The sequence below is a fragment of the Aethalodelphis obliquidens genome, unplaced genomic scaffold, assembly GCF_003676395.1.
Source record: "Aethalodelphis obliquidens isolate GAN/ISIS:26980383/991018 unplaced genomic scaffold, ASM367639v1 scaffold53, whole genome shotgun sequence".
Classification (NCBI taxonomy): domain Eukaryota; kingdom Metazoa; phylum Chordata; class Mammalia; order Artiodactyla; family Delphinidae; genus Aethalodelphis; species Aethalodelphis obliquidens.
The window spans coordinates 4,067,772-4,095,390 of NW_020837997.1; the positions used below are offsets into that span (position 1 = coordinate 4,067,772).

Below are 27,619 nucleotides of genomic sequence, written 5' to 3' on the forward strand. Positions count from 1 at the left end.
TTAATGCAAACTCTTTATTATTCAAATCCTAGCCGGAAGGAATGACAAAGGGCAAAGGGCAAAACATAGAAATTCACATGAGACTATATACACTATGATATTTACAAATTTATGCCATCTTTTACTAGCAAGGAAAATGAAATAAAGCTCTTCTAGCCAAAACAAGAGTAGATTTTCTCATAAGAAGGATGGACTATATATGGGTAAGGAATATCCAATACCTGGCACTACAGGAGGCCAGTACGAAAATCCCAACAAATACCAAAATGTCATTTATCAATAGCCCCACACAAAACAATCAAAACATAAAAATTAAACCAACCTGCATATTAGAAATACATGTCAATTCAACCATGGAACAAACAGGCTTCAAAATGAAAAGAGAAAAATGTTAATTGATTTAAGGACAAAACAATACCTGTTAATCATTATGTAGTATTGCTTACAGAGTACTTACAGAATTCTCTCACTTCAGTGTTCATTTTTGAACGTGTAAGTAGTAAATATCCAGTCGAGAGATCCCCTTTAAGAATGAGGCACTGATAAAGACAATATAACTCTAAAAATTATTCTTTCATGTTATTTTTTTCTGGAACATTATACATGGATTAATTTGTGTCAGGCTTTCTCAGATTTCTTACACATACAGGGTTTCTTTCCAGTGGGAGTTTTCACATGTAAGAATGAAGGCCAACTGATGTTTTCCCCACATTGCTTACATTCAAGAGAGGTTTCTATTAAGTATGAGATCTTTCATGCCTTCGAAAGGAATTGGGTCGACTGAAGGCTTTCCCACATTCTCTACATTTGTAGGGTTTCTCACCAGTGTGTATTCTCATGTGCCCGCGAAAGGTAGTGCGATAAATGAAGGCTTTCCCACATTCTGTACATTCATAAGGTTTCTCTCCAGTGTGAGTTTTTTCATGTGTTCGAAAGGATGTGTAACAACTGAAGGCTCTGCCACATTGCTTACATTCGTAGGGTTTCTCTCCTGTGTGAGTTCTTTGATGTATTCGAAATGAACTGGGAAAATTGAATGCTTTCCCACATTCCTTACACTTATAAGGTCCATCTCCAGTGTGCATTATCATGTGTGTTCGGACACTTGAGGGAGAAATGAAGGCTTTCCCACATTCTTTACATTTATAGGGTTTCTCTCCAGTGTGCTTTCTCACATGTCCTTGAAAGGTTGTGCGATAAATGAAGGTTTTCCCACATTCTGCACATTCATAGGGTTTCTCTCCAGTGTGAGTTCTTTCATGTATTCGAAAGGAACTGGGCCAACTGAAAGTTTTACCACACTGTTTACATTCATATGGTTTTTCTCCAGTGTGAGTCCTTTCATGTGATCGAAACGAACTGGGACAAATGAAGGCTTTCCCACATTCCTTACATTTATAAGGTCCATCTCCAGTGTGTGTTATCATGTGTGTACGAATGCTTGAAAGAGATATGAAGGCTTTACCACATTCCTTACATTCATAGGGTTTCTCTCCAGTGTGAATTCTTTCATGTATTCGCAAACCTAGAGGAGAACTGAAGGTTTTCTCACATTGTTTACATTCATATTGTTTCTCTGCAGTGTGAATCCTTTCATGTCTTCGAAAGGAACTGGGACAACTGAGGGCTTTACCACACTGCTTACATTCATAGGGTTTTTCTCCAGTGTGACTTCTTTCATGTATTCGCAAACCTAGAGGAGACCTGAGGGATTTACCACACTGTTTACATACGAAGGGTTTCTCTCCAGTGTGAGTTCTTTCATGTGCTCGAAATGAAGTGGAACAACTAAAGGCTTTTCCACATTCCTTACATTTATAGGGTCCTTCTCCAGTGTGTGTTATCATGTGTCTTCGAAAGGTTGTGAGCCATGTGAAGGCTTTACCACATTCCTTACATTCATAGGGTTTCTCTCCAGTGTGAGTCCTTTCATGTCTGTGAACAGATTTGCGGTAACTGAAGGCTTTCCCACATTCCTTGCATTTATATGGCTTCTCCTCATCTTCATGATACTCATAGGGTTTGTGTCCACTGTGAGATCTGATGTGTCTATTAAGGAATGAATGACGCATGAAGACTTTCCCACACACATTACATTCACGTGGTTTTACTCCAGAAAGAGTTTCCTGGTTCAGATTAAGATTTGGAATCTGGCTGACAGTTTCTCTATCTTGATTACCTTCTTTGCTTTCACAGAGTTTTTCTACCATATGACTTCTGTAAAAAATGAGAAATTATTAATGATTTCTTTACCAATTTCACATTTATTAGTAGGGTATTAGAATTATATTTTTATATTTTATAGCAAAAGTGAAGGTTTTTTGCCCTTTCTGAATTTTTTGAGGGTGATTTATACTGAAAGCTCTGTAAGAGGACTTGACATAGCTATTATGAAAACAGTAATATTAATATATTGGGTTTCTTAATATTGTTTCCAAAAACACCGGACATCTATGTCATGTCTAAGTAAATGTTTTCGGTGAAAAAAATTTAAGGATAACTTTGAAGCTGGGGTTGTTTTTTCGTTTATTTTAAAAAGTTTATGACATACCAGGATTCTCATGTGGCACACTGCTATCTACTGTGTGTGACTCACCTTAGTCTTCTCCCTTGGGTTTTGTACCAATCTTCAATGTTATGATTATCCCATTTTTTCCCTAAAATGCAAACCCAGAAAAATAATGCAAATTATTGGAAATTATAGAAAAATATTAGATTCTAGGTCCACGATGAGCTGTGACCATGCTTAGTTTATTTACCAATGTACAGCAGTCCCCCCTTACCCACAGTTTTGCTTTCTGTGGTGTCAGTTACCTACGGTCAATTGCAGTCTGAAAATATTAAACTGTGCACCCTTCCAAGTAGTATGATGAAATCTTGCAACGTCCTGCTCTGTCCTGTCCAGGATGTGAATCATCCCTTTGTTCAGTGTATCCATGCTGTATATGCTACCTGCCCATCAGTCACTTAGTAGCCATCTCAGTTTTCAGATCACTGTGGTGGTACTGCAGTGCTTGTGTTCAAGTAATCCTTATTTTAATTAATTATGGCCCCAAAGCGCAAGAATAATGATATTGGTAATTAGGGTATGCCAAAGAAAAGTTATAAAGTACTCCCTTTAAGTGAAAAAATGAAAGTTCTTGATTTAAGGGAAGAAAAAAATCATACACTGATGTTGCTAAGATCTATAGGAAAGATGAAACTTCTATCATGAAATTTTGAAGAAGGAAAAAGAAATTGATCTTAGTTTTGCTGTCTCATCTCAAACTGCAAAAGTTATGGACACTTAACACTTATGCATGTTAAGTTCATGTCTATTATACGTGTTCTGTTCTTAGTTATCGTTATCAATCTCTTACTGCGCACCAAATTTCTAAATTAAATTTATTATCATAGGTATGTATGTATAGGATTCAGTACTATCTGCAGTTTCAGGCATCCACTGGTGGTCTTGGAATGTATCCTCTGCAGATAAGGGGGGACTACTGTATTCCTTTTCCATATTCCACATCTTGGAACAGTGTTGATGGGCAAGAAATACTTGTTCTCTAACTGAAGAAGTGAAGGAATGTTATCATGCTTACCTATTGAGGCCAGGTTCCTCAAGGTTTCCTGCATCACATCTCTGTAAAGTTTCTTCTGCGAAGGATTCAGTAAAGCCCACTCCTCCTGGGTGAACTTCACAGCCACATCCTCGAAGGTCACTGAGTCCTAAAACATCCCAAATATGTTTCCAGTAAGATGTGTGAATCTGACAGAACTGGGGATTTATACTCAATTTATAGGAAGATTACATATGATTCTGTCACCTTCAAACATTTATTTTATGTCTTGGTCATCAGAAACTGACTCTATGTCCTTACTTACTTCTTCATGAATTTAACAGCATAATGAACACGTGCAAATTATTTATTCATTTTCACTGTGATCACTTTAAATGTTATTGCTCTCTGATGTCAGGGTCTAGAGCACCCTGGAGAAATGAGAGAAATGCTACACAAATGAATCAAATATCATTTTTTTTTTTTTTTCTAGTGAAAACTTTTATATTTAGAATTAGTCAGCTGGACTCAGTTTAGATGATCCCAATTTTGTTGGCAACATCCAAAGCGTCATAGTCAGGAGCCAGTCGAACATATGCCTTCTTCTCTCCATCAGGCCTGATCAGGGTGTTGACCTTAGCCACGTCAATGTCATAGAGCTTCTTCACAGCCTGTTTAATCTGGTGCTTGTTGGCCTTGACATCCACAATGAACACCAGTGTGTTGTTGTCTTCTATTTTCTTCATGGCTGACTCGGTGGTGAGGGGGAACTTGATGATGGCATAGTGGTCAAGCTTGTTTCTCCTAGGGGCGCTCTTCCGAGGATATTTGGGCTGCCTCCTGAGCCGCAGTGTTTTGGGCTGTCGGAAGGTGGGTGACGTCCGGATCTTCTTTTTTTTGTGGCTGTGTACGCCTTTCAACACTGCTTTCTTGGCCTTCAAAGCTTTTGCTTTGGCTTCGGCTTTGGGAGGGGCAGGGACTTCCTTCTTCGCTTTCGGCGCCATCTTCGTGAAAAGGGTTTCCGAGACTTGTTCCCACGGCTTCCAAATATCATTTTAAACACATCAATCTCTTGTGAAAAAAACTCATCTCCTTGTTATTACACACCATTTAACTCTGTACACTCCACTGATGTATGAGGTCAAACATACAGGAGTTTTTAAGGAATAAGACACAGTGAAGAACTGGAAGCTTTTTCTTCTATTCCCATCACCAAACATGACAGTCCAGGAGGCCTGTGGAAATCCAACTTGTGAAAAGGATCAGTTTGCCATACCGGCCTGAGAATTACTCCAGGTGATTAGAAATAGCCAGGTGCAATTGGCTAGATTAAAATATTCTTGTAAAGAAGTAGTACTTTTAGCTTGTGTAAAATTTATTGCAGATTCAGTTTCTCCATTCTCTCTCTGTCCCATTCATGGAGCTAGGAAGTTATTCAGAAATTAAGGCTCAGACAACTTCACATGATATGACATGCTAAAAAGACAAAACTACTTAGACCTCAACAAAACCCTATACACAATGAGCCTCAGAGCTGCTTCTTGCCAGTTTTTAGCACACATAATGAAATGATAAAGTGCCAAAAGATTTCTTTTTGGTCAAAGCCCTTGCTAAATAACCTTGAGGAACAGGTTAAGAGCTGCATTTTGCACGGGAATTCACTACACTCCATAAAGGTCTGATGGTGAATCTGCCCATGATTATATAATGCATAAAGGATTCACAGTGCTTTCCTCCGAAGAATGTAAAACCTCCATTCTCTAATTTCAGGTGGAAGTTTCCTGGCCAACCACTCCAGAGGCAATCCTCCCAACATGTCTCATTTCTGAGCTCCCATATGGTGCACAGAAGCATAACGGCCCAGCCCTAAATATAGGAATACGTAAATTGATGACACCATACACTGCCAATAGTGTACAAAAGGGTTTATTACTTCCATAATTGAGGTCTCTGAGGAGTAAGGCAGGCCTCTCAAGAAGGCATGAAATGGCTTGAGAGTGCAAGGAAAAGTACATGAACTTAATTTTTAGTTGAGGTTGTGGGTGGACTGAAGAGAGAGTTCACATACAAGGGCAGGAGCAGGCACGAATTGAATCTCTTGTCACTGCCAAAGGAAGGAAACTAAGGCTTTCCTATCATCATGGATACATGTGGGTCACAAGAGGAGGAAGGAGGGATGAGGCTTCAAAGCTGTCAGCAGTTAAACATAAAAAACTGGAGACAGAGACTTCTCTTTTCTTGTTCATTGTATAATGAACTTAGAAACTATCATTCCTAACCTCACAAGAAAAAAAACAAAGAACTGAAGACACAGAGCAAACCAGTTTCCAAAATTGGAAAGACAGAAAGAAGCTATTTTGAAACAGCTATTCTCTCTTTTTTTTTTTTTTTTTTTTGCTGTACGTGGGCCTCTCACTGTTGTGGCCTCTCCCATTGCGGAGCACAGGCTCCGGACGCACAGGCTCAGTGGCCATGGCTCACGGGCCCAGCTGCTCCACGGCATGTGGGATCTTCCCGGACCGGGGCAAGAACCTGTGTCCCCTGCATGAGCAGGCGGACTCTCAACCACTGTGCCACCAGGGAAGCCCCGAAACAGCTATTCTTAACAAGGCCTATCCTCAGAAGAGACTATTTCACCAGGGCCTGATGCAAAGACAAAAAAGAATACAACATCTAAGAACTTTGGGACAATGACAGCAGGTGTAAAATACACACAATGAGGGCTTCCCTGGTGGCGCAGTGGTTGAGAGTCCGCCTGCCGACGCAGGGGACACGGGTTCGTGCCCCGGTCCGGGAGGATCCCACATGCCGTGGAGCGGTTGGGCCCGTGAGGCATGGCCGCTGAGCCTGCGCGTCCGGAGCCTCTGCTCCGCAACGGGAGAGGCCACAACAATGAGAGGCCCGCGTACCGTGAAAAAAAAAAAAATACACACAATGAGAATACCTGATAGAAAAGCAGAAAGGAACAAAAAAATAAGTGAAGCAATCATCACTGAGATTTTCCTAACATTAGTGATAGTCAGCAAACTGCAGATCCAGGAAACTAAGAAAAACACAAAACATGAAAAACAAAAAAACAACACCAAAAACTTCACTGCCAAGCACATCATTTTCAACTGGAGAAAAATCAAAGGGAACATTCTGAAAGAAGCCAGAGGGAAAAAACAAACCTTAGTTTTACTTAAGGATAAGAATTAAATCAGACCTCTTTTCAAAAACTATGCAAGCAAGAAATATCATATAACTGGAATCAAACTGTATTTATCCTTTGGAATCTGGGTTCTTTCACTTAGCAATAAATATATAAATAAGATTTATCCATGTTGTTGCATATATTAATAGTTCATTACTTTTTATTGCTGAGTAGGATTGCATTGTACAGATGTACTATAATTTATTCATTCACCAGATGACATTTGAGTTGTTTCCAGGTTTTGGTGATTATTAATAAAGGTGCTGTAAACATTCACATACCAAAAAACAAAACAACAACAAAAAAACCCAACTATGCAAGAGAATGGAATGAAATATTTAAAGTGCACAGTGTAAAAAAACACCATCCTACAACTCTGTGTCAAGCAAAATTATTCTTCAAAAGTGAGGGAGAATATTTTGTATTAACCTATATGGGAAAAGAATCTGGAAAATAATTATATATATAAATTAAATAACTGAATATATATATAATAACTGAATAACTTTGCCATATACCTGAAATGAACACACACTATAAATCAACTATACTTCAATAAAAAAAAATTAAAAAGCCGATAAGCCTTTATAATAAAAAAAAATCTCTAGGACTGCTGCATCTCAGGAAAAAAATGTGACGGAGAAATACTTTCTGAGAAAAATTGAGGAACTCTGATATCAATACACCTGGTTTTACAAGAAACAGTAAAAGAAATTCATTAGAAGGTACAGGCATACCTTGGAGACAATGAGGGTTCAGTTCCAGACTACCACAATAAAGCAAATCACATGAATTTTTTGGTTTGCCAGTGCATGTAAAGTTATGTTTATACTATTCTGTACTCTGTTAAGTGTGCACTAACGTTATGTATAAAAATACAATGTACATACCTTAATTTAAAAATACTTTATTGCTAAAAAATGCTAACCATCATCAGAGCCTTCAGCAAGTGATGGCAGTAACATCAAAGATTACTGATCACACACCACCATAACAAATGTAACAAAAATTTGAAATATTGTGAGAATTACCAAAATGTGACAGACACACAAAGTGAGCAAATGCTATTGAAAAAAAGGTGCCAATAGATTTGCTTCACACAGGGTTACAACCAACCTTCAACTTGCAAAAAATGCATTACCTGTAAAGTGCAATAAAGTGAATTGCAATAAAATAAACTATGTCTGAAAATGATATAAACAGGTGAAACATTAGAAAAGAGGACCCTTTAAGAACTGTTCTTAGTTCACTATAGCCTTGTTGGTCTCATGGACACAAGCCCCACTGGTTTTCAAAGCTAGATGTTTTGGAGCTTCCCTGGTGGTCCAGTGGTTATAAGATTCTGCCCTTCCACTGCAGGGGGCATGGGTTCCATCCCTGATCAGGGAACTAAGATCCCACATGCTGTGCGGCTAGATGTTTGGGGGGCTTGTCTTCATGTGTGACTCTTAAAAGCTGGGGTGCCAAGTGTGGGGTCTAAACCCTTTGCTCCTCAAGGAGAAGCTTGGAGTTTTGAGTGCCTTCCTGAAGGTGGGGTGCCATGTGTGTGTGGGGGTTGGTTATGGTAATATTGTGCCTCAGCTTCTACCCACTTTGATGTGGGTGTTCTCATTTGCCCTGTGCATAGGGAATCGCCAATTATGGGTAACGAGAGATAAGCTGCTGCATGTTCCTATATGCATGACAATGTCTGCTGCTGCCCTGCTGGATCACACCCCAGGCTCTCCGGGCTGTCTCTGCATAGCTAGACTGAGTCCTCTCCCAGGGCCTGTCTGCCCGGGATTCCTGGGGTGCTGCCCTGTGTGCGCAAGGACAATGGTTGCTTCCAGCCGCCCCACCAAAATCACACCCAAGACCCTTGGTCTTTGTGTCCAGACCAAGTCTTTCCCTAGGGCCCAGTTGGCCCAGATCTCCCACCAGGCTGTGGCATGGAGTGTGCAGGGCCAGGGTATTTGCCCAATTCAGACTGGGGAGTGGCAAGGCTCTCTCTGCCCTGATTGTTGACAAGCCAGCATGTGCACAATCCTTGAGAGTAGTGTCCTGGCCTCTCCAGCCCTTCTGACTGTCCTAGTGGTTCTCCAAGCAGCCAAAGGAGCTAGTCTCCTGTCTGCAGTATGCCAGGACTGGGACACACAGACTGTGGCTCCACCTGCTTGCTCCCCAAGGTGAGGGGCTGCCCGTGTGGACCTTCTCTTCCTTTCAGATCCCTCCCAGGGGCACAGATCCCAACCTGATGTCTTTTTTTCTGTCCTACCCAGTTACATGGAGATCTTTCTTGCAGCTTTGGTTGTACAGAAGTTCTTCTGGGGGCCTCCCTAGTGGTCCAGTGGTTAAGACTGCGCTTCCACTGTAGGGGGCGTGGGTTCGATTCCTGGTTGGGGAACTAAGATCCTTCAAGCTGTGTGGCGTGGGCCAAAAAAAAAAAGTTCTTCTACCAGGTTCCAGTTAATTTTCTGTGAGAACTGTAGAAGATTTTTGATGTGTTTGTAGGGGTAGGTGAGTTCCACATCCTCCTACCCTGTCATCTTGATTCCCCTTTCTCCTTTCAAATTATTAAATTATTATACTATTTATTATGGTGATCTGTGATCCATGATCTTTGATGTTTCTACAATGACTCACTGAAGGCTCAGACGATGATTGGTATTTTTTAGCTCTAAAGTATTTTAAAAGTAAGGTATGTACACTTTTTATACATAATACTATTATACACTTAATAGACCTTGATATAAGGTAAACAGATTTATATACACTAGGAAACCAAAATTCATGTGATAATTGCTTCATTGTGATAACTGCTTTATTGCAGTGGACTGAACCTGCAATATCTCTGAGGTATGCCTGTGGTAGATACACAAAAGATAAAGATAAGGAATCTAAGCATACCAAAAAAGACAGGAATCTAAGCAAGCGAAGAAGACAGGAAAATAGGAATTACAAAACAGCCAGAGACAGTGAACAAAATAGCAATAAGGACATACCTATCAATAATTACTTTAAATGTAAAAGAAATAATAAATTCTCCCATCAAAACACAGAGTGGCTGAATGGATTTAAAAAAAAAAAGACTCACCTATATACTGCCTACAAAAACCTCACCTGAGATAAAAGTGCACACAAAGACTGAAAGAATGGAAAAGCAATATTCCATGCAAATGGAAACCAGAAGAAAGCTGGGGTAGCTATATTTGTAACAGTCAAAATAGACTTAAGACAAAGACTGTTATAAGGGACAAAAAAGGTCATTATGATGATGATAAAGGGGTAAATCCAAAAAGAGAATATAACATTTGTAAACACTTATGCACTCAAAATAGAAACATCTGAATATATAAAACAAAATTTAACAGATCTAAACGGAGAAGTAGAAAGCCATACAATAACAGAAAGGGACTTTAATATCCCAATTTCATCAGTGGATACATCATTTAGACAGAAAATCAATAAAGAAACACTTGCCTTCAGTGACATATTAGGCCAGTCATTCTGTCCAAAAGCAACAAAATACACAATCTTCTCAAGGGCACATGGAACATTCTCCAGGAGACAGCATATGTTAGGCCACAAAACAAGTCTTAATAAATTTAAGATTAAAGTCACATTAAGCATCTTTCCCGACCACAATGCAATACAACTAGAAATCGATTATGAGAAGAAAACTGGAAAATTCACATGTGGAGATTAAACATGATACTGAACAACCAATAGGTTAAAGAAATCAAAAGAGAAATTTTAAAAATTACCTTGAGACAAATGAATTGGAAATATAGTAGAACCCCATTATCTGTGAGGGATACATTCCAAGACACTAAGTGGATGCCTGAAACCATGAAAAGTACTTAACCCCACAAATATAATGTTTTTTCCTATATATACACATGCACACACAGTGTGCATATAACGAACAAAGGGATGATTCATATCCCAGGCAACATGGAGCAGGATGGGACAAAGTTTTATCACACTCCTCAGGACAATGCACAATTCAAAACTTTATTTTAAAAAATGTTTAATGTATTTTTAAAATGTTTATTTCTGTAATTTTCCATTTAATATTTTCAGAGCACAGTTGACTGCAGGTAACTGAAACTGTAAAAAGCAAAACTGCAGATAAAGGGGGACTACTGTGCAACATACTGAAACTTACAGGATGCAGCAAAAGCATTTCCAAGAGGGAAGTTCATAGTGACAATGATAAATCAAGAAACAAAAAAGATCTCAAAAAACCTAACTTTACACCTCAAGGAACTAGAAAAAAAAGAAAAAACAAATGCCAAAGTTAATAAAATGAAGGAAATAACAAAGATCACAGTGGAAATAAATGAAAAAGACTGAGAGTAAAAAAAAAATCAATGAAACTAAGAGCTTTTAAAATATAAGACAAAAAAAAATAAAAAAATAAAATATAAGACAGATATCCAGTAGAGACGGTGGAGGAATAAGACGTGGAAATCACCTTCCTCCACACAATACACCAAAAATACATCTACATGTGGAACAACTCCTACAGAACACCTACTAAATGCTGGCAGAAGACCTCAGACTTTCCAGAGGGCAAGAAACTCCCCATGTACCCGGCCGGGTGGCTGACAGGGTCTTGGTGCTCTGGCCTGGTGCCAGGCCTGAGCCTCTGAGGTGGGAGAGCCGAGTTCAGTACACTGGACCACCAGAGACCTCCTGGCCCCATGTAATATCAATCAGTGAGAACTCTTCCAGAGATCTCTGTCTCAACCCTAAGACCCAGCTCCACTCAACGGCCAGCAAGCTCCAGTGCTGGACACCCCAAGCCAAACAACTAGCAAGACAGGAACACAACCCGACCCATTAGCAGAAAGACTGCCTAAAATCATACTCAGTTCACAAACACCCCATAACACACCACTGGACACAGCCCTGCCCACCAGAAAGACAAGATACAGCCCCACCCACCAGAACACAGGCACCAGTCTTCTCTACCAGGAAGCCTACACAAGCCCCTGAACCAACCTTACCCACTGGGGGCAGACACCAAAAACAACATGAACTACGAACCTGTAGCCTGCAAAAAAGAGACACCAAACACAGTAAGTTAAACAAAATGAGAAGAGAGAGAAATATGCAGCAGATGAAGAAGCAAGGTAAAAACACACCAGACCAAACAAATTAAGAGGAAATAGGCAGCCTACCTGAAAAAGAATTCAGAGTAATGAAAGAAAAGATGATCCAAAAATCTTGGACATAGAATGAAGAAAATACAAGAAATGTTTAACAAGGACCTAGAAGGACTAAAGAGCAAACAAACAACGATGAACACCACAATAAATGTAATCAAGAATTCTCTGGAAAGAATCAACAGCAGAATAAATGAGGCAGAAGAAAGGGTAAGTGACCTGGAAGATAAAATAGTGTAAACAACTGCTGCAGAGCAGAATAAAGAAAAAAGAATGAGAAGAATTCAGGACAGTCTCAGAGACCTCTAGGACAACATTAAATGTATCAACATTCAAATTATAGGGGTCCCAGAAGAGGAAGAGAAAAAGAAAGGGACTGAGAAAATATTTGAAGACATTATAGTTGAAAACTTCCCTAACAAGGGAAAGGAAATAGTCAATCAAGTCCAGGAAGCAGAGAGTCCCATGCAAGAGAAATCCAAGGATAAACACGCCAAGACACATATTAATCAAATGATCAAAAATTAAATACAAAGAAAAAATATTAAAAGCAGCAAGGGAAAAACAACAAATAACATACAAGGGAATCCCCATAAGGTTAACAGCTGATCTTTCAGCAGAAACTCTGCAAGCCAGAAGGAAGTGGCAGGACGTATTTAAAGTGATGAAAGGGAGAAAACTACAACCAAGATTACTCAACCAAGCAAGGATCTCATTCAGATTAGACAGAGAAATTAAAACCTTTACAGACAACCAAAAACTAAGAGAATTCAGCACCACCAAACCAGGTTTACAACAAATGTTAAAGGAACTTCTCTAGGCAAGAAACACAAGAGAAGGAAAAGACCTACAATAACAAACCCAAAACAATTAAGAAAATGGTAATAGGAACATACATATCGATAACTATGTTAAATGTAAATGGATTAAATGCTCCAACCAAAAGACACAGACTGGCTGAATGGATACGAAAACAAGACCCGTTTATATGCTGTCTACAAGAGAGCCACTTCAGACCTAGGGACACATAGAGATGGAAAGTGAGGGAATGGAAAAAGATATTCCATGCAAAGGGAAACCAAAAGAAAGCTGGCGTAGCAATTCTCATATCAGACAAAAAAGACTTTAAAATAAAGACTATTACAAAAGACAAAAAAGGACACTACATAATGATCAAGGGATCACTCCAAGAAGAAGATATAACAATTGTAAATATTTACACACCCAACATAGGAGCACCTCAATACATAAGGCAAATACTAACAGCCATAAAAGGAGAAATCGACAGTAACAGAATCATAGTAGGGGACTTTAACACCCCACTTTCACCAATGGACAGATCATCCAAAATGAAAATAAGGAAACACAAGCTTCAAATGATACATTAAACAAGACGGACTTAATTGATATTTATAGGACATTCCATCCAAAAACAACAGAATACACTTTCTTCTCAAGTGCTCATGGAACATTCTCCAGGACAGATCATAGCTTGGATCACAAATCAAGCCTTGGTAAATACAGGAAAACTGAAATCGTACCAAGTGTCTTTTCCGACCACAATGCTATGAGACTAGATATCAATTACAGGAAAAAATCTGTAAAAAATACAAACACGTGGAGGTGAAACAATACACTACTTAATAACCAAGAGATCTCTGAAGAAATCAAAGAGGAAATCTAAAAATACCTAGAAACAAATGACAATCAAAACACGACAACCCAAAACCTATGGGATGCAGAAAAAACAATTTTAAGAGGGAAGTTTATAGCAATACAATCCTACCTCAAGAAACAAGCAATACAATCCTACCTCAAATAAACAACCTAACCTTACACCTTAAGCAATTAGAGAAAGAAGAACAAAAAACCCCAAAGTTAGCAGAAGGAAAGAAATCATAAAGATTAGATCAGAAATAAATGAAAAAGAAATGAAGGAAACAATAGCAAAGCTCAATAAAACTAAAAGCTGGTTCTTTGAGAAGATAAACAAAATTGATAAACCATTAGCCAGACTCATCAAGAAAAAAAGGGAAAAAACTCAAATTAACAGAATTAGAAATGAAAAAGGAGAAGAAACAACTGACACTGCAGAAATACAAAGGATCATGAGAGACTACTACAAGCAATTATATGCGAATAAAATGGACAATCTGGAAGAAATGGACAAATTCTAGAAAAGCACAACCTTCCAAGACTGAACCAGGAAGAAATAGAAAATATAAACAGGCCACTCACAAGCACTGAAATTGAAATTGTGACTAAAAATCTTCCAACAAACAAAAGCCCAGGACCAGATGGTGTCACAGGCGAATTCTATCAAATATTTAGCAAAGAGCTAACACCTATCCTTCTCCAACTCTTCCAAAACATAGTAGAGGGGAGGACCCCTGGTAGCAAAACCAGACAAAGATGTCACAAAAAAAGAAAACTAAAAGTCAATATCACTGATGACCATAGAAGCAAAAATCCTCAACAAAATACCAGCAAACAGAATCCAAAAGCACTTTAAAAGGATCACACACCATGATCAAGTGGGGTTTATCCCAGGAATGCAAGGATTATTGACTATACGCAAATCAATCAATGTGATACACCATATTAACAAACCGAAGGATAAAAACCATATGATAATCTCAATAGATGCAGAAAAAGCTTTCAGCAAAATTCGTTTATGATAAAATCTATCCATTTATGATAAAATCTCTATAAAGAAGGCATCGAGGGAACTTACCTCAACATAATAAAGGCAATATATGACAAGCACACAGCCAACATCGTTTTCAATGGTGAAAAACTGAATCCACTTCCTCTAAGATCAGGAACAAGACAAGGCTGCCCACTCCCACCACTATTATTCAACATAGATTTGGAAGTTTTAGCCACAGCAGTAAGAGAAAAGAAAGAAATAAAAGGAATCCAAATCAGAAAAGAAGAAGTAAAACTGACCCTGGTTGCAGATGACATGAAACTATACATAGAGAATCCTAAAGATGCTACCAGAAAACTATTAGAGCTAATCAGTGAATTTGGTAAAGTAGCAGGATGCAAAATCAATACACAGAAACCTCTGGCATTCCTATATACTAACGATGAAAAATGTGGAAGAAAAATTAAGGAAACACTCCCATTTACCACTGCAACAAAAAGAGTAAAATACCTAGGAATAAACCTACCAAAGGAGACAAAAGACCTGTATGCAGAAAACTATAAGACACTGATGAAATAAATTAAAGATGATACAAACGGATATATATGTGTGTGTGTATATACACACACACACACACACACACACACACACACACACACACACCATGTTCTTGGATTTGAAGAACCAACATTTTGAAAATGACTATACTACCCAAAGAAACCTACAGATTCAATGCAATCTCCATCAAACTACCAGTGGCATTTTTCACAGAACTAGAACAAAAAATTTTACAATTACTATGGAAACACAAAAGACCCCGAATAGACAAAGCAAACTTGAGAAAGAAAAATGAAGCTGAGGAATCAGGCTCCCTGACTTCAGACTACACTACAAAGCTATAGTAATCAAGACAATATGGTACTGGCACAAAAACAGAAATATAGATCAATGGAACAGGATAGAAAGCCCAGAGATAAACCCACGCACCTATGGTCACCCTATCTTTGATAAAAGAGGCAAGAATATACAATGGAGAAAAGACAGCCCTCTCAATAAGTGGAGCTAGGAAAACTGGACAGCTACCTGTAAAAGTATGAAATAGAACACTCCCTAACACCATACACAAGAATAAATTCAAAATGGATTAAAGACCTAAATGTAAGGCCAAACACTATAAAACTCTTAGAGGGAAACATAGGCAGAACACTCTATGACATAAATCACAGCAAGATCCTTTTTGACCCACCTCCTAGAGAAATGGAATTAAAAACAAAATGAAACAAATGGGACCTAAAGAAACTTAAAAACCTTTGCACAACAAAGGAAACCATAAACAAGATGAAAACACAACCCTCAGAATGGGAGAAAATATTTCCAAACAAAGTAATGGAGAAAGGATTTATTTCCAAAATATACAAGCAGCTCATGCAGCTCAATATCAATAAAACAAACAACCCAATCCAAAAATGGGCAGAAGACCTAAATAGACATTTCTCCAAAGAATATATACAGATTCCTAACAAACACATGAAAGGATGCTCAACATCATTAATTGTTAGACAAATGCACATCAGAAGTACAACGAGGGCTTCCCTGGTGGCGCAGTGGTTGAGAATCTGCCTGCCAATGCAGGGGACACGGGTTCGAGCCCTGATCTGGGAAGATCCCACATGCCGTGGAGCAACTGGGCCCGTGAGCCACAACTACTGAGCCTGCGCGTCTGGAGCCTGTGCTCCACAACAAGAGAGGCCACGACAGTGAGAGGCCGTGCACCGCGATGAAGAGTGGCCCCTGCTCTCTGCAACTAGAGAAAGCCCATGCACAGAAACGAAGACCCAACACAACCAAAAATAAATAAATTTTGAAAAAAAAAAAGTACAATGAGGTATCACCTCACACCATTCAGGCTAGCCATCATCAAAAAATCTACAAACAATAAATGATGAAGAGGGTGTGGAGAAAAGGGAACCCTCTTGCACTGTTGGTGGGAATGTAAATTAATACAGCCACTGTGGAGAACAGTATGGAAGATCCTTAAAAAACTAAAAATAGAGCTGTCATATGACCCAGCAATCCCACTACTGGGCATATACCCTGAGAAAATCATAATTCAAAAAGAGTCATGTACCACAATGTTTACTGCAGCACTATTTACAATAGCCAGGACATGGAAGCAACCTAAGTGTCCATCAACAGATGAATGGATAAAGAAGATGTGGCACATATATACAATGGAATATTACTCAGCCATAAAAAGAAATGAAATTGAGTTATTTGTCATGAGGTAGATGAACCGAGAGTTTGTCATACAGAGTGAAGTAAATCAGAAAGAGAAAAACAAATACCGTATGCTAACACACATGTATGAAATCTAAAAAAAAAAAAAGGTTCTGATGAACCTAGGGGCAGGACAGGAATAAAAAAGCAGACAGAGAGAATGGACTTGAGGACACGGGGAGGGGGCAGGGTAAGCTGGGATGAAGTGAGAGAGTGGCACTGACATATATACACTACAAAATGTAAAGCAGATAGCTAGTGGGAAGCAACCACATAGCACAGGGAGATCAGCTCCATGCTTTGTGTCCATCTAGAGGGGTGGGATAGGGAGGGTGGGAGGGAGACGCAAGAGGGAGGGGGTATGGGAATATATGTATACGTATAGCTGATTCACTTTGTTATACAGCAGAAACTAACATAACATTGTAAAGCAATTATACTCCAATAAAGATGTTAAAGAAATAAAAGATAGGGGCTTCCCTGGTGGCGCAGTGGTTGAGAGTCCGCCTGCCGATGCAGGGGACACGGGTTCGTGCCCCGGTCCGGGAAGATCCCACATGCCGCGGAGCGGCTGGGCCCGTGAGCCATGGCCGCTGAGCCTGCGCATTCAGAGCCTGTGCTCCGCAATGGGAGAGGCCACAACAGTGAGAGGCTCGCGTATCGCAAAAAAAAAAAAAAAGAAATAAAAGATAAACTGAAAAACCTTTAGCTAGACTCATGAAGACAAAAAAGAGAAGATCCAAATAAATAAAATGAGAAATGTTACAACAGGTACCACAGAAATACAAAGGATCAGAAGAGACTTCTATGAACAATTACACGCCCACAAAATTGGACAACCTATAAGAAATTCCTAGAAACATACAACCTCCCAAGACTGAATCATGAAGAAATAGGAAATCTGAAATGGCCAATTACTAGTAAGGTGATTCAATCAGTAATCTAAAACCTCCCATCAAAGAAAAGTCTAGGGCCAGCTAGCTTTACTGGTGAATTCTAACAAACATTTAGAGAAAACTAATATCAATCCTTTGCAAACTCTTCCAAAAAATAGGACAGAACACTTCGAAACTCATTTTACAAGGCCAACATTCTGCTCATACCAAAACCAGACAAGGACTCCACAAGAAAATTACAGGCCAGGAAGAAAGTAAATATAAGAATCCTGAAGAAACTATTATTATACAAAGTTCAACAACAAATTAAAGGGATCACACACCATGTTCATGTGGGATTTATTCCAAGGATGCAAGGATGGTTCAACAGCTGTGTATCAATCAATGTGATACACCACATTAACAAAATGAAGGATAATAACCACACGGTCATCTTGATAGATGCAGAAAAAGCATTTGACAAAATTCAACATCCATTTATGATAAAAATTCTCAATAAAGTGGGTATAGAGGGAATGTACCTCAATATAATAAAGACCATATATTACAAGCCCACAGTTAACATCATACTCATCAGTGAAAAGCTGAAAGTATTCCCTCTAAGATCAGGAACAAGGCAAGGATGCCCACTATTGCCACTTTTATTCAACATAGTATTGGAAGTCCTAGCCATAGCAATCAGAGAGAGAGAGAGAGAGAGAGAGAGAGAGAATCTAAATTGGAAAGAAAGAAGTAAAATTGTCACTCTTTGCAGATGACATAACACTATGCACAGAAAGTCCTAGTGACACCAAAAAACTACTAGGGCTCACTAATAGATTTGGTACAGTTGCAGGATACAAAATTAATATACAGAAAAGCTGAAAGCTTTTCTTCTAAGATCAGGAACAAGACAAAGACGCCCACTACATAGTATTGGATAAGCTAAAACAATTAGGCAAGAAAAAGAAACAAAAGGCATCCAAATTGGAAAGAAAGAAGTAAAACCGTCACTATTTGCAGATGACATGACATTATACATAGAAAGCTCTAAAGACTCCATCATATCTGTTGGAACCAATAAACAAATTCAGTAAAGCTGCAGGATACAATATCAATATACAAAAATCTATCTCTATACACTAACAGTGAATTATCAAAAATAGAAATTAAGAAAATAATACTAATTAGGAGTTTGGTATTAACAGTTACATGCTACTATATATAAAATAGATATAAATAAGGACCTATTATTTAGCACAAGGAGCTATATTCAGTATCTTATAATAACCTATGATGGAAAATAATCTGAAAAAGGATTATATATAACTGAATCACTTTTACTGTATACCTGAAACTAACACAACATTGTAAATCAAGTATACTTCAATTTAAAAAAAAAGCCAATTAGTAATTAGCAAATCAGATCATATTCTAATTAGATCAAACTCTTGAAAACCAGGAATTTCAGTCTGAGAGAAAAGAGATACACATTTACTAGACAGACTAAAATCCTGTAGTCCTGTGGAAACATCAGTCTAAACTTAAATTTTATCTTTTGTAAAAAAACAAAAAATTCTCTACTTCAGTGACAAAAAAAAGAGAAAACAATCCTATTTACAACTGCATTAAAAAGAATAAAATACCTGAGAATAAATTTAACCAAGGACGTGAAAGACTTGTATACTGAAATTTATAAGGTGCTGATGAAAGAAATTGAAGATACAAATAAATGGAAAGATATTTTGCCCTCATGGATTGGAAATATGTCCATTCTACCCAAGGCAATGAACAATTCAATGCAATCCCTATCCAAATTTCAATGGCATTTTCCACAAAATAGAACAAACAATACTAAAATTTGTATGGAACCACAAAGACCCTGAATAGCCAAAGTAATCTTGAGAAAGAACAATACTGGTAGCATATGCTTCCTGATTTCAAACTATATTACAAAGCTAAAAACAAAACAGTATGGTATTGGCATAAAACAGACATATATAGATCAGTGAAACAGAATAAAGAGTCTAAGGAAAAAACTCCATGCGTATATGGTCAATTTATTTTTGGCAAAGAAACCCAGAATATACAATGGGGAAAGGACAGTTTCTTCAATAAACGGTTTGGAAAAACTGGACAGCTACATGCAAAGGAATGAAACTGGACCACTATCTTACACCATATACAAAAATCAACTCAAAATGAATTAACTAAATTGGAAGATTGGGATAGACATACACACACTAATATATAAAAAATAGAGGACTTCCATGGTGGTGCAGTGGTTAAGAATCTGCCTGACAATGCAGGGGACACAAGTTCCATCCCTGGTCTGGGAAGATCCCACATGCCACGGAGCAACTAAGCCCATGCGCCACAACTACTGAGCCTGTGCTCTAGAGCCCACGTGCCACAACTACTGAGCCCACGTGCCACAACTACTGAAGCCTGCACGTCTAGAGCCCATGCTCCACAATGAGAAGCCACTGCAATGAGAAACCCGTGCACCACAATGAAGAGTAGCCCCCGCTCTTTGCAATTAGAGAAAGTCTGCATGCAGCAACGAAGACCCAACACAGCCAAAAATAAATAAATAAATAAATTCAAAAAAAAGATAGTAAGGACCTACTGTATGTATAGCACAGGGAACTCTACTCAATACTCTGAAATGACGTATATGGGAAAAGAATCTAAAAAAGAGTGGATATGTGTATAACTGATTTACTTTGCTGTACACCTGAAACTAACACAACATTGTAAATCAACAATACTCCAATAAAAAATTTTTTTTAAATGGCATAAGACTTGACATAAGCCTCGATACCATAAGAATCCTAGAAGAAAACACAGGCAGTAACCTCTTTGATATCAGTCTTGGAGATGATTTTTTTGGTTTTGACACCAAAAACAAAAGCAAGAAAAGCAAAAGTGAACAAGTGGGACTACATCAAACTAAAAAGCTTCTGCACAGCCATGGAAACCATCAACAAAATGAAAAGGCAAACTACTGAGTGGGAGAAAATACTTGCAATCAAATGTGATAAGGAATTACTATCCAAAATATATAAAGAACTCATACAACTCAACAGCACAAAAACAATCTGATTTAAAAAAAATGAACAGAGGATCTGAACTGATACTTATCCAGAGACATACAGATGGCCAGTAGGTACACGAAATGTGCTCAACATTACTACCACAATGAGATATCACCTCACACCTGTTAGAATGACTATTATCAAAAAGACAAAAACTAACAAGTGTTGGTGAGTAAGTGCAGAGAAGGCAACTCTTGCACATTGTTGGTGGGGATGTAAATTGATGAAGCCACTATGGAAACCAGTGTGGAGGTTCCTCAAAAAATTTAAAAATCCAAACAAATTTTTTGGCCAACCCAATATTTGCACCCCCATGTTCTCTGCAACACTATTTACGATAGCCAAGGCATGGAAACAACCTAAGTGCCCAATGATGGATGAATGGATTTTTAAAATGTGTACACACACACACACACATATATATATATATAATGGAATATTAGTCAGTCATAAAAAGGAAATCTTGCCATTTGTGACATGGATGGACCTTAAGGGTATTATGCTAAGTGAAATAAGTCAGAGAGAAAAATACCATATGATCTCACCTATATATGGAATCTGAAGCAAAGAACGAAAACCCTGAGTATTCCCTGGCAGTCCAGTGATTGGGATGTGGTGCTTTCACGGCTGTGGGCCTGGGTTCAATCCCTGTTCAGGGAACTAAGATCCTGCAAGCCATGCAGCAAAACAAACAAACAAAAAACCCCAAGTTCACAGATATGGAGAATAGACTGGTAGCTGCCAGAGGTGGGACGTGAAGGTGTGGGGGGGGGGGGGTTTTGGGGGGGGGGCGAAATAGGTGAAGGCAGATCAAAAATTACAAACTTTCAGTTATAAAATAAGTCAGGGGATATAATGTGCAGCATTGTGACTATAATTAATAATACTTTATTGCATATCGGAAAGTTGCTGAGAGGAAATTTCAAAAATTTTCATCACAAGAAAAAAAACTGTAACTGTGTGATGATGTTACGCTAGTTTAACTAGACTTATTGTGGTAATACTTCACAATGTATACAAATATCAAATCGTTATGTTGTACACTTGAAATATATCAATTATATCTCAATAAAAATAAGTAAAATGACCAAAAAAAGAAATGATTAAGGAAGACATAAAAATTGCAGGAATAGAGACTATCAACAAAACCAAAAGCTGGTGCGCTTTGAAATAATCAGTAAAATTGATAAAGGTCTAGTCAAGTTAACTGAGTAAAAAGGGTAGACAGAAGTTAGTAATATCAGGAATGAAAGGAGTGTAAATAAAATGGAAAAGCATTTGATAGAATCTAACATCCACTTATGATAACACACTAGGAATAGAGGGGAGTTCAGGCTCTTGAGATAGGACATCTTCATGAAACTTGTAGGCAACATCACAATGGTGAGAAACTAGATGCTTTTTTTTTTTGTAAGGTAAGAAACTAGGTAAGGAAGTCTCCTCTCACCACTCCTATTCAACACTGTACTGGAAGACCTAGCTAATGCAATAAGGCAAGAAAAGGAAATAAAATGTATACAGATTGGGAAGAAAGAAATAAAACTGTCTTTGTTGTGTATGACATGATTTTCTATGTAAAATATCTGAAAGAAACCATAACACCAGAGATCCCTCCAGGAATTAATGAGAGTATAGAAAGACTGAGAATACAGAAGTCAACTGCTTTCTTATAGACCCAGAGAAATATAACCAACTGATCTTTGATAAAGGACTAAAAAAAGGCAATTCAATGGAAAAAAGAAAGTCTTTTCAACAAACAGTACTGGAAATAGTGGATATCCACATGCAAAAAACAAGTAAACCTAGACAGAGACCTTACACAAAACTTAAAATAGACCATAGCTCTAAATGTAAAATGCAAAAGTAAAAAACTTCTAGAAGATAACATAGGAGAAAATCAAGGTGATCTTGTGTTAACTGATGAATTTTAAGATACAACACCAAAAGCAAGACCCAAGAAAGAAAACAATAAGCTTCACTTCATTAAAATCCCCTGTGCTACAAAAGACAGTGGTAAGAGAATATAAAGACAATCACAGATTGGGGAAAAAATCTTTGCAGAACACTTATCTGACAAAGGACTGGTATCCAACATGTCTAAAGAACTCTTAAAATGCAACAGTAAGATGACAAACAATCCAGTTAAAAAATGGGCAAAATTCGGGACACTTCCCTGGTGGTCCAGTGGTTAAGACTCCACGCTTCCAATGCAGGGGGCGCAGGTTTGATCCCTGGTTGGGGAACTAAGATCCCACATGCTGTGTGGCAAAGCCAAAAAAAAAAAAGGGCAAAATTGAAAATAAGCAAGAATCCCTGGGGAAAAAAAATAAAGTCCCAAACATGGGGGAAAAATGGGCAAAAGATTTGCACACACATCAATAAAGAAGATATACAGATGTTAAATAAGCATATGAAAAGAAGCTCAACATCAAATATCATTAGGAAATTGCAAATAAAACAAATAGATACCACTAAATGGTTATTACAACGGGTAAAATACAAAACACTCAGAATACCAAATACTGATGAAGATGTAAAGCTACAGGAATCCTTACTCATTGCTGATGCGAATGGAAAATGGTATGCCTACTTTGGAAGACAGGCGGTTTTTTCACAAAACTAAACATACCCTTATCATAGGATCTAGCTCCTAGATTATACTCCTTGTATATTTATATTTACCCAAATGAGTTGAAAACTTGTCTTCACACAGAAATATGCAAATCAGTGTTTATAGGTGTTTTATGCATAATTGCCAAGACTTAGAGTTAAGCAAGATACACTTCAATAGTTGAATAAACAACCAGTGGTATATCCATATGATGAAATATTGTTCAGTGATAAAAAGAAATGAGCTATCAAGCTATCAACAGAAAGGAGGAAGCTGCTGTGTACTGGTTTGTTATAATTTCAAATTAATGCATTTATGGCTTAAGTGAAGTTGTTTTGATCTACTTGTTTATGGCTCAAGTAAAGATATTTTGGTCCAAGAGTGAATTTATTTACTTTGGGAGGCCATGTCAGGATGACGCCATCAAAATTGTGCTTATCATTATGAACATGTGGAGGAGTGACAATCATGTGACGGACATTTAAACTTTAAACACCAAGAATCTGTGAGGACTTAAGTTGAGTGTTCGGTCTGGGTAAGGCTACTCTTTGCTAATCTAAAAAGCTCTCAGAAGATCATGAGACACTTGCTCCTGCTGTGGCCAGGTTACTCTTGGATAGCAGTGGAGTTAAACCAAGCAGCAGTCTCAGGAAGAGAAGGGACATATTTGTTTCTGCCTTGGCGAGCCTACTCCTCATAGGCAGTGGTGCAAGCCATGAAATGGTCCCTGGACCAAGCAGCCTACCTTGCCTGCCAACACTAGTGCCTTTGCCCAGCAGGGAGGGATCTAAGCGGGCATCTGATACCCAGCTTTTAGTTGGAAGGACTGACCCTATCACGAACCAATTCATATAAAGGTGCAACTCAACTAAATTTGGACTTTATTTCTTTCATCTTCCCTTTGGCTGGAACAACAGTGTAATTAAACTATCATTGGTTTGGGGTACGTTATGTCTTTACTGGCTTATTAAGAGACATTATCCTATTTGTTATTGGCTTGTGAAATATTATAAATTATAATTCCCGCAGTTGAACCTGTGTTAAATAAATTACTGGCAAAGACAATCTCAGTCTCTGAGCATAATTTGCCTGAACGAAACAGGAAACTTAGAAGCATATCGCTAAGTGAAAGAAGACACACTGACAAGGCTACATACTGTATGATTCCTACTGTTTAGCATTCTGGAAGAGCTAAAACTATGAGCCAGTAAAAAGATCTTTGCTTGGGAAGGATTTGGGGGTTTGAGGGAGGGATGAATGGACAGGTGAAGCACAGGGTATCCTTAGCAAAGTTAAACTATTCTATAGAAATGATGGACACATGTCATTATACATTTGCCAAAATCCCTACATTGTATAACACAGAGTCAAGGCTAATATAAACAGTGGACTTTATAGCATCGATATTGATCCATCAATTGTAACAAATATACCATAATAATATGAGATGTAAAAAAATAGTACAAACTGTGTGGATGCAGAGGGGTCAAGTGGAAACACTCTGTACTTTCTGATCAATTTTTCTGTAAGCCTAAAATGTTCTAAAAAACCGGATATCTCACTGTTTCATACCTTACTATTTTTTAAATCCTTTACAAACATTATTTAAAATTAAGAGAAATTTATATACACCATACTTTCCTACCTAGTAGTCTTTTTAATTAACTGTTGCTACTTTAAATTTATTTTTAAATTAATTTTAATTTTTCTACATAGGAAATCATTCTAAATTTAATTCTTTAAACACTATTGGGTATAAAACTGCAAACTGTAGAAAGTGAAAAACTTCAAATGTCTTTCTAACTAAAAGGACAAACGACATCATAGTTTGTCCCTCCACTATATTTCACATTCAGGATATGGTCAGGAATGAGTAGCATATTATAATGCATTAGGGGTTTGCATTTAATCCATGAAGAAACCTACTAGGATTTTCAAAGACTTTCCTAAGTTTGAGTAGTTTTTCTCATATCAATTAAAACAGAAATTCAACAGTTTTTTTCACTCATCAACACAAGTAGAAATTCACTTGCCTTAAGAATTGTACAGCCTTTTAAATATCAAAGTTCTTTAGGGACAAGCACATACAAAAACTGATCTAAAAATGAAAAATGTGCCTGAGAACCTAAACATACCCATCTCACAGCTTAAGATTCTGTTGCCTAAAAGGCACAGAAATTCTGTTTGGTTCCAGGATTTTCTTGCCTTAAACACATATTTTTCAATCAACTTATATTTTTCAAAGCCTAAGAAATCAAAAATCATATACACTCACCAAGGAAATAAAATTGCAAACTGCTAAGGGAAACTAGAGTTAAAGGACTGAAATATCCAATAGATAAAAGCATCTAAAGAAAAGAAACACAAATATTCAAATCAGCTCAGGTAAGAAGTCTGCTTGCCCACAGTTAAGAACGAAAACCCACATTCAGAAAGTTAAACACATTCCCAAGCTTGGGGTCTAGATACCCAGGTTGAGATACAACCCCTAAGGTGGGTCAGTCCCTGGTGAAGGAGGGTAGGGACACCTGAACAGTCACCGGAGAGAACTCTCCTCACATTCTCACAAGTGAGGAAATTCTCAGGTAGATTCAGTTTAAGATCCGACTTAAACTCCCAAATTCATAAACTTTTTGTCCAGGAGACAGAACTCCTGACCACAGACTTTTTTAATACACAAAATACACTCTGAGTGCACCTATATCATGGATGCAGAACTCAAACATAAAACATCTAGGCCAAAGAAAACCCCCCCACTGCCGGCTCCAGATGGGAACTTTAGTTTGGAGTCACTGGCCTCAGGCCTCTGCTCCAGTCACAATACTTTGGATCACCAATGATAATTTAAATGACATAAACCCAGTGATTCAATAATCCAGAAAAATCACTCAACCCAGTATTTATGTGTAAAGGAAGAGAGAAGACTGTAAGGCAATTTTATTTTTTCAACAGGAAAATCCCAAAACACCTATTCCTGTCGGAAAATGAAGATGTCAATGAATTAATTCCAAAAAAAGAAACTGATTTGTAAACAATCATATTGGAACACTTGTAGATTTTGCAAGTCTAAGTCCTGATATGCCATTGGAAATCACCCAAAGGACCTCAGAATATTACTACATCCGCTCAGGGTGGGGAAAAAAAAAAAAGGAAACAAAAATTTTAACACACAGAATGTAATAATGAAATATTTTTCTGAAATTCACCTTTCTTGCCTCTTTGGAAAAACTTTATACTGTCTCCCCAGGTCTACTGAATAAATAAGATTTACACTTATTGAAAAACGGAGTCTCAAATAAGCGAATAAATCTTTTCAAAGAGAGAAACTCAGGAACGGAGGCAGTGCTGAAAAAAGATCACCCAGGAAAGTTTCTCAAGAGGACCCTCCACCCAAAGGTCTTCCCATAGGATGTCCATGACCAAGGAAGATTTTGAGAGGAGAGGCACAAGCATTCCATATAACATATTCCAGGTAGTGGTTCTCTGCTTTCCTCTCAAGTAAAACAGCTGTAACAATAAATCTTTAAAAAGAGCCATCCATGGTTCCGTTGATAAATGATTAAACAATTAAAATACTGCATCCGTTTGCAACGCACCACGGAGAAAAACTGTTATTAGTGATACTATGAACTGCAGAGGGGAAGATGGCATTTGGGAATGCGGGGAAACATCTGTAAATTTAGGGATTTACTGCCAGCCCTAGGAAGAGCTAGGCTGGGGGGACAGGGTCGTGGATTTGAGATCCTGTTCCTCAAACATTTTAAAAAGTGAGAGTAAAATGATTCCCCTGGAGAGAAAGGGGGAACCAGACACCCCCAGACCACAGCTGCTCCCACACGTGTACCCCAGAGACCGAATCACGATTGCCCCAAGTCCCTCCCTATGGCCACAGCGCCGTGTGGGGGAGACTCGGGTTCGCAGGGACAGGACAGGACACCCGGGGGTCCCCGCTGTCGACCTAGCCCCTAAGGCTGTGTGGCGCGCCACCGGCTGACTCGGGTCCGCAGACTCTGGAGTTGGCTGCACGGGAGGCCCGGTTCCATCAGTCCCACCGCCTCCCTCTCCCAACACCCGATCCCGCACACTCACCGTTTTTCGGTTTCTGGAGTTTTCGGTTGTCCACCCCATGACCGCCGCGGCAAGTGCCGGTCACAGCGACACAGAATGCGGCATAACCACCTGGAGCCTTTAAGGGCAGCAGGAGCTGATACGGCCACTGTCAG

At 38.4% G+C, this 27,619-nt stretch overlaps 1 protein-coding gene and 1 pseudogene across 2 annotated transcripts; both read right to left on the reverse strand.

Moving 5' to 3' along the window:
- Window positions 1-27,619, reverse strand: ZNF14 (zinc finger protein 14). Its single transcript, XM_071066756.1, is given in 5 exon segments — window positions 1-741; window positions 744-2,217; window positions 2,597-2,657; window positions 3,585-3,711; window positions 27,486-27,619. Coding segments are annotated over 5 exon segments (1,824 nt in total). The 5' UTR covers window positions 27,525-27,619; the 3' UTR covers window positions 1-618.
- LOC113608479 (60S ribosomal protein L23a pseudogene) lies at window positions 4,017-4,571 on the reverse strand (annotated as a pseudogene). The gene has a single exon (XR_003428343.1). The product of XR_003428343.1 is annotated as a 60S ribosomal protein L23a pseudogene (transcript).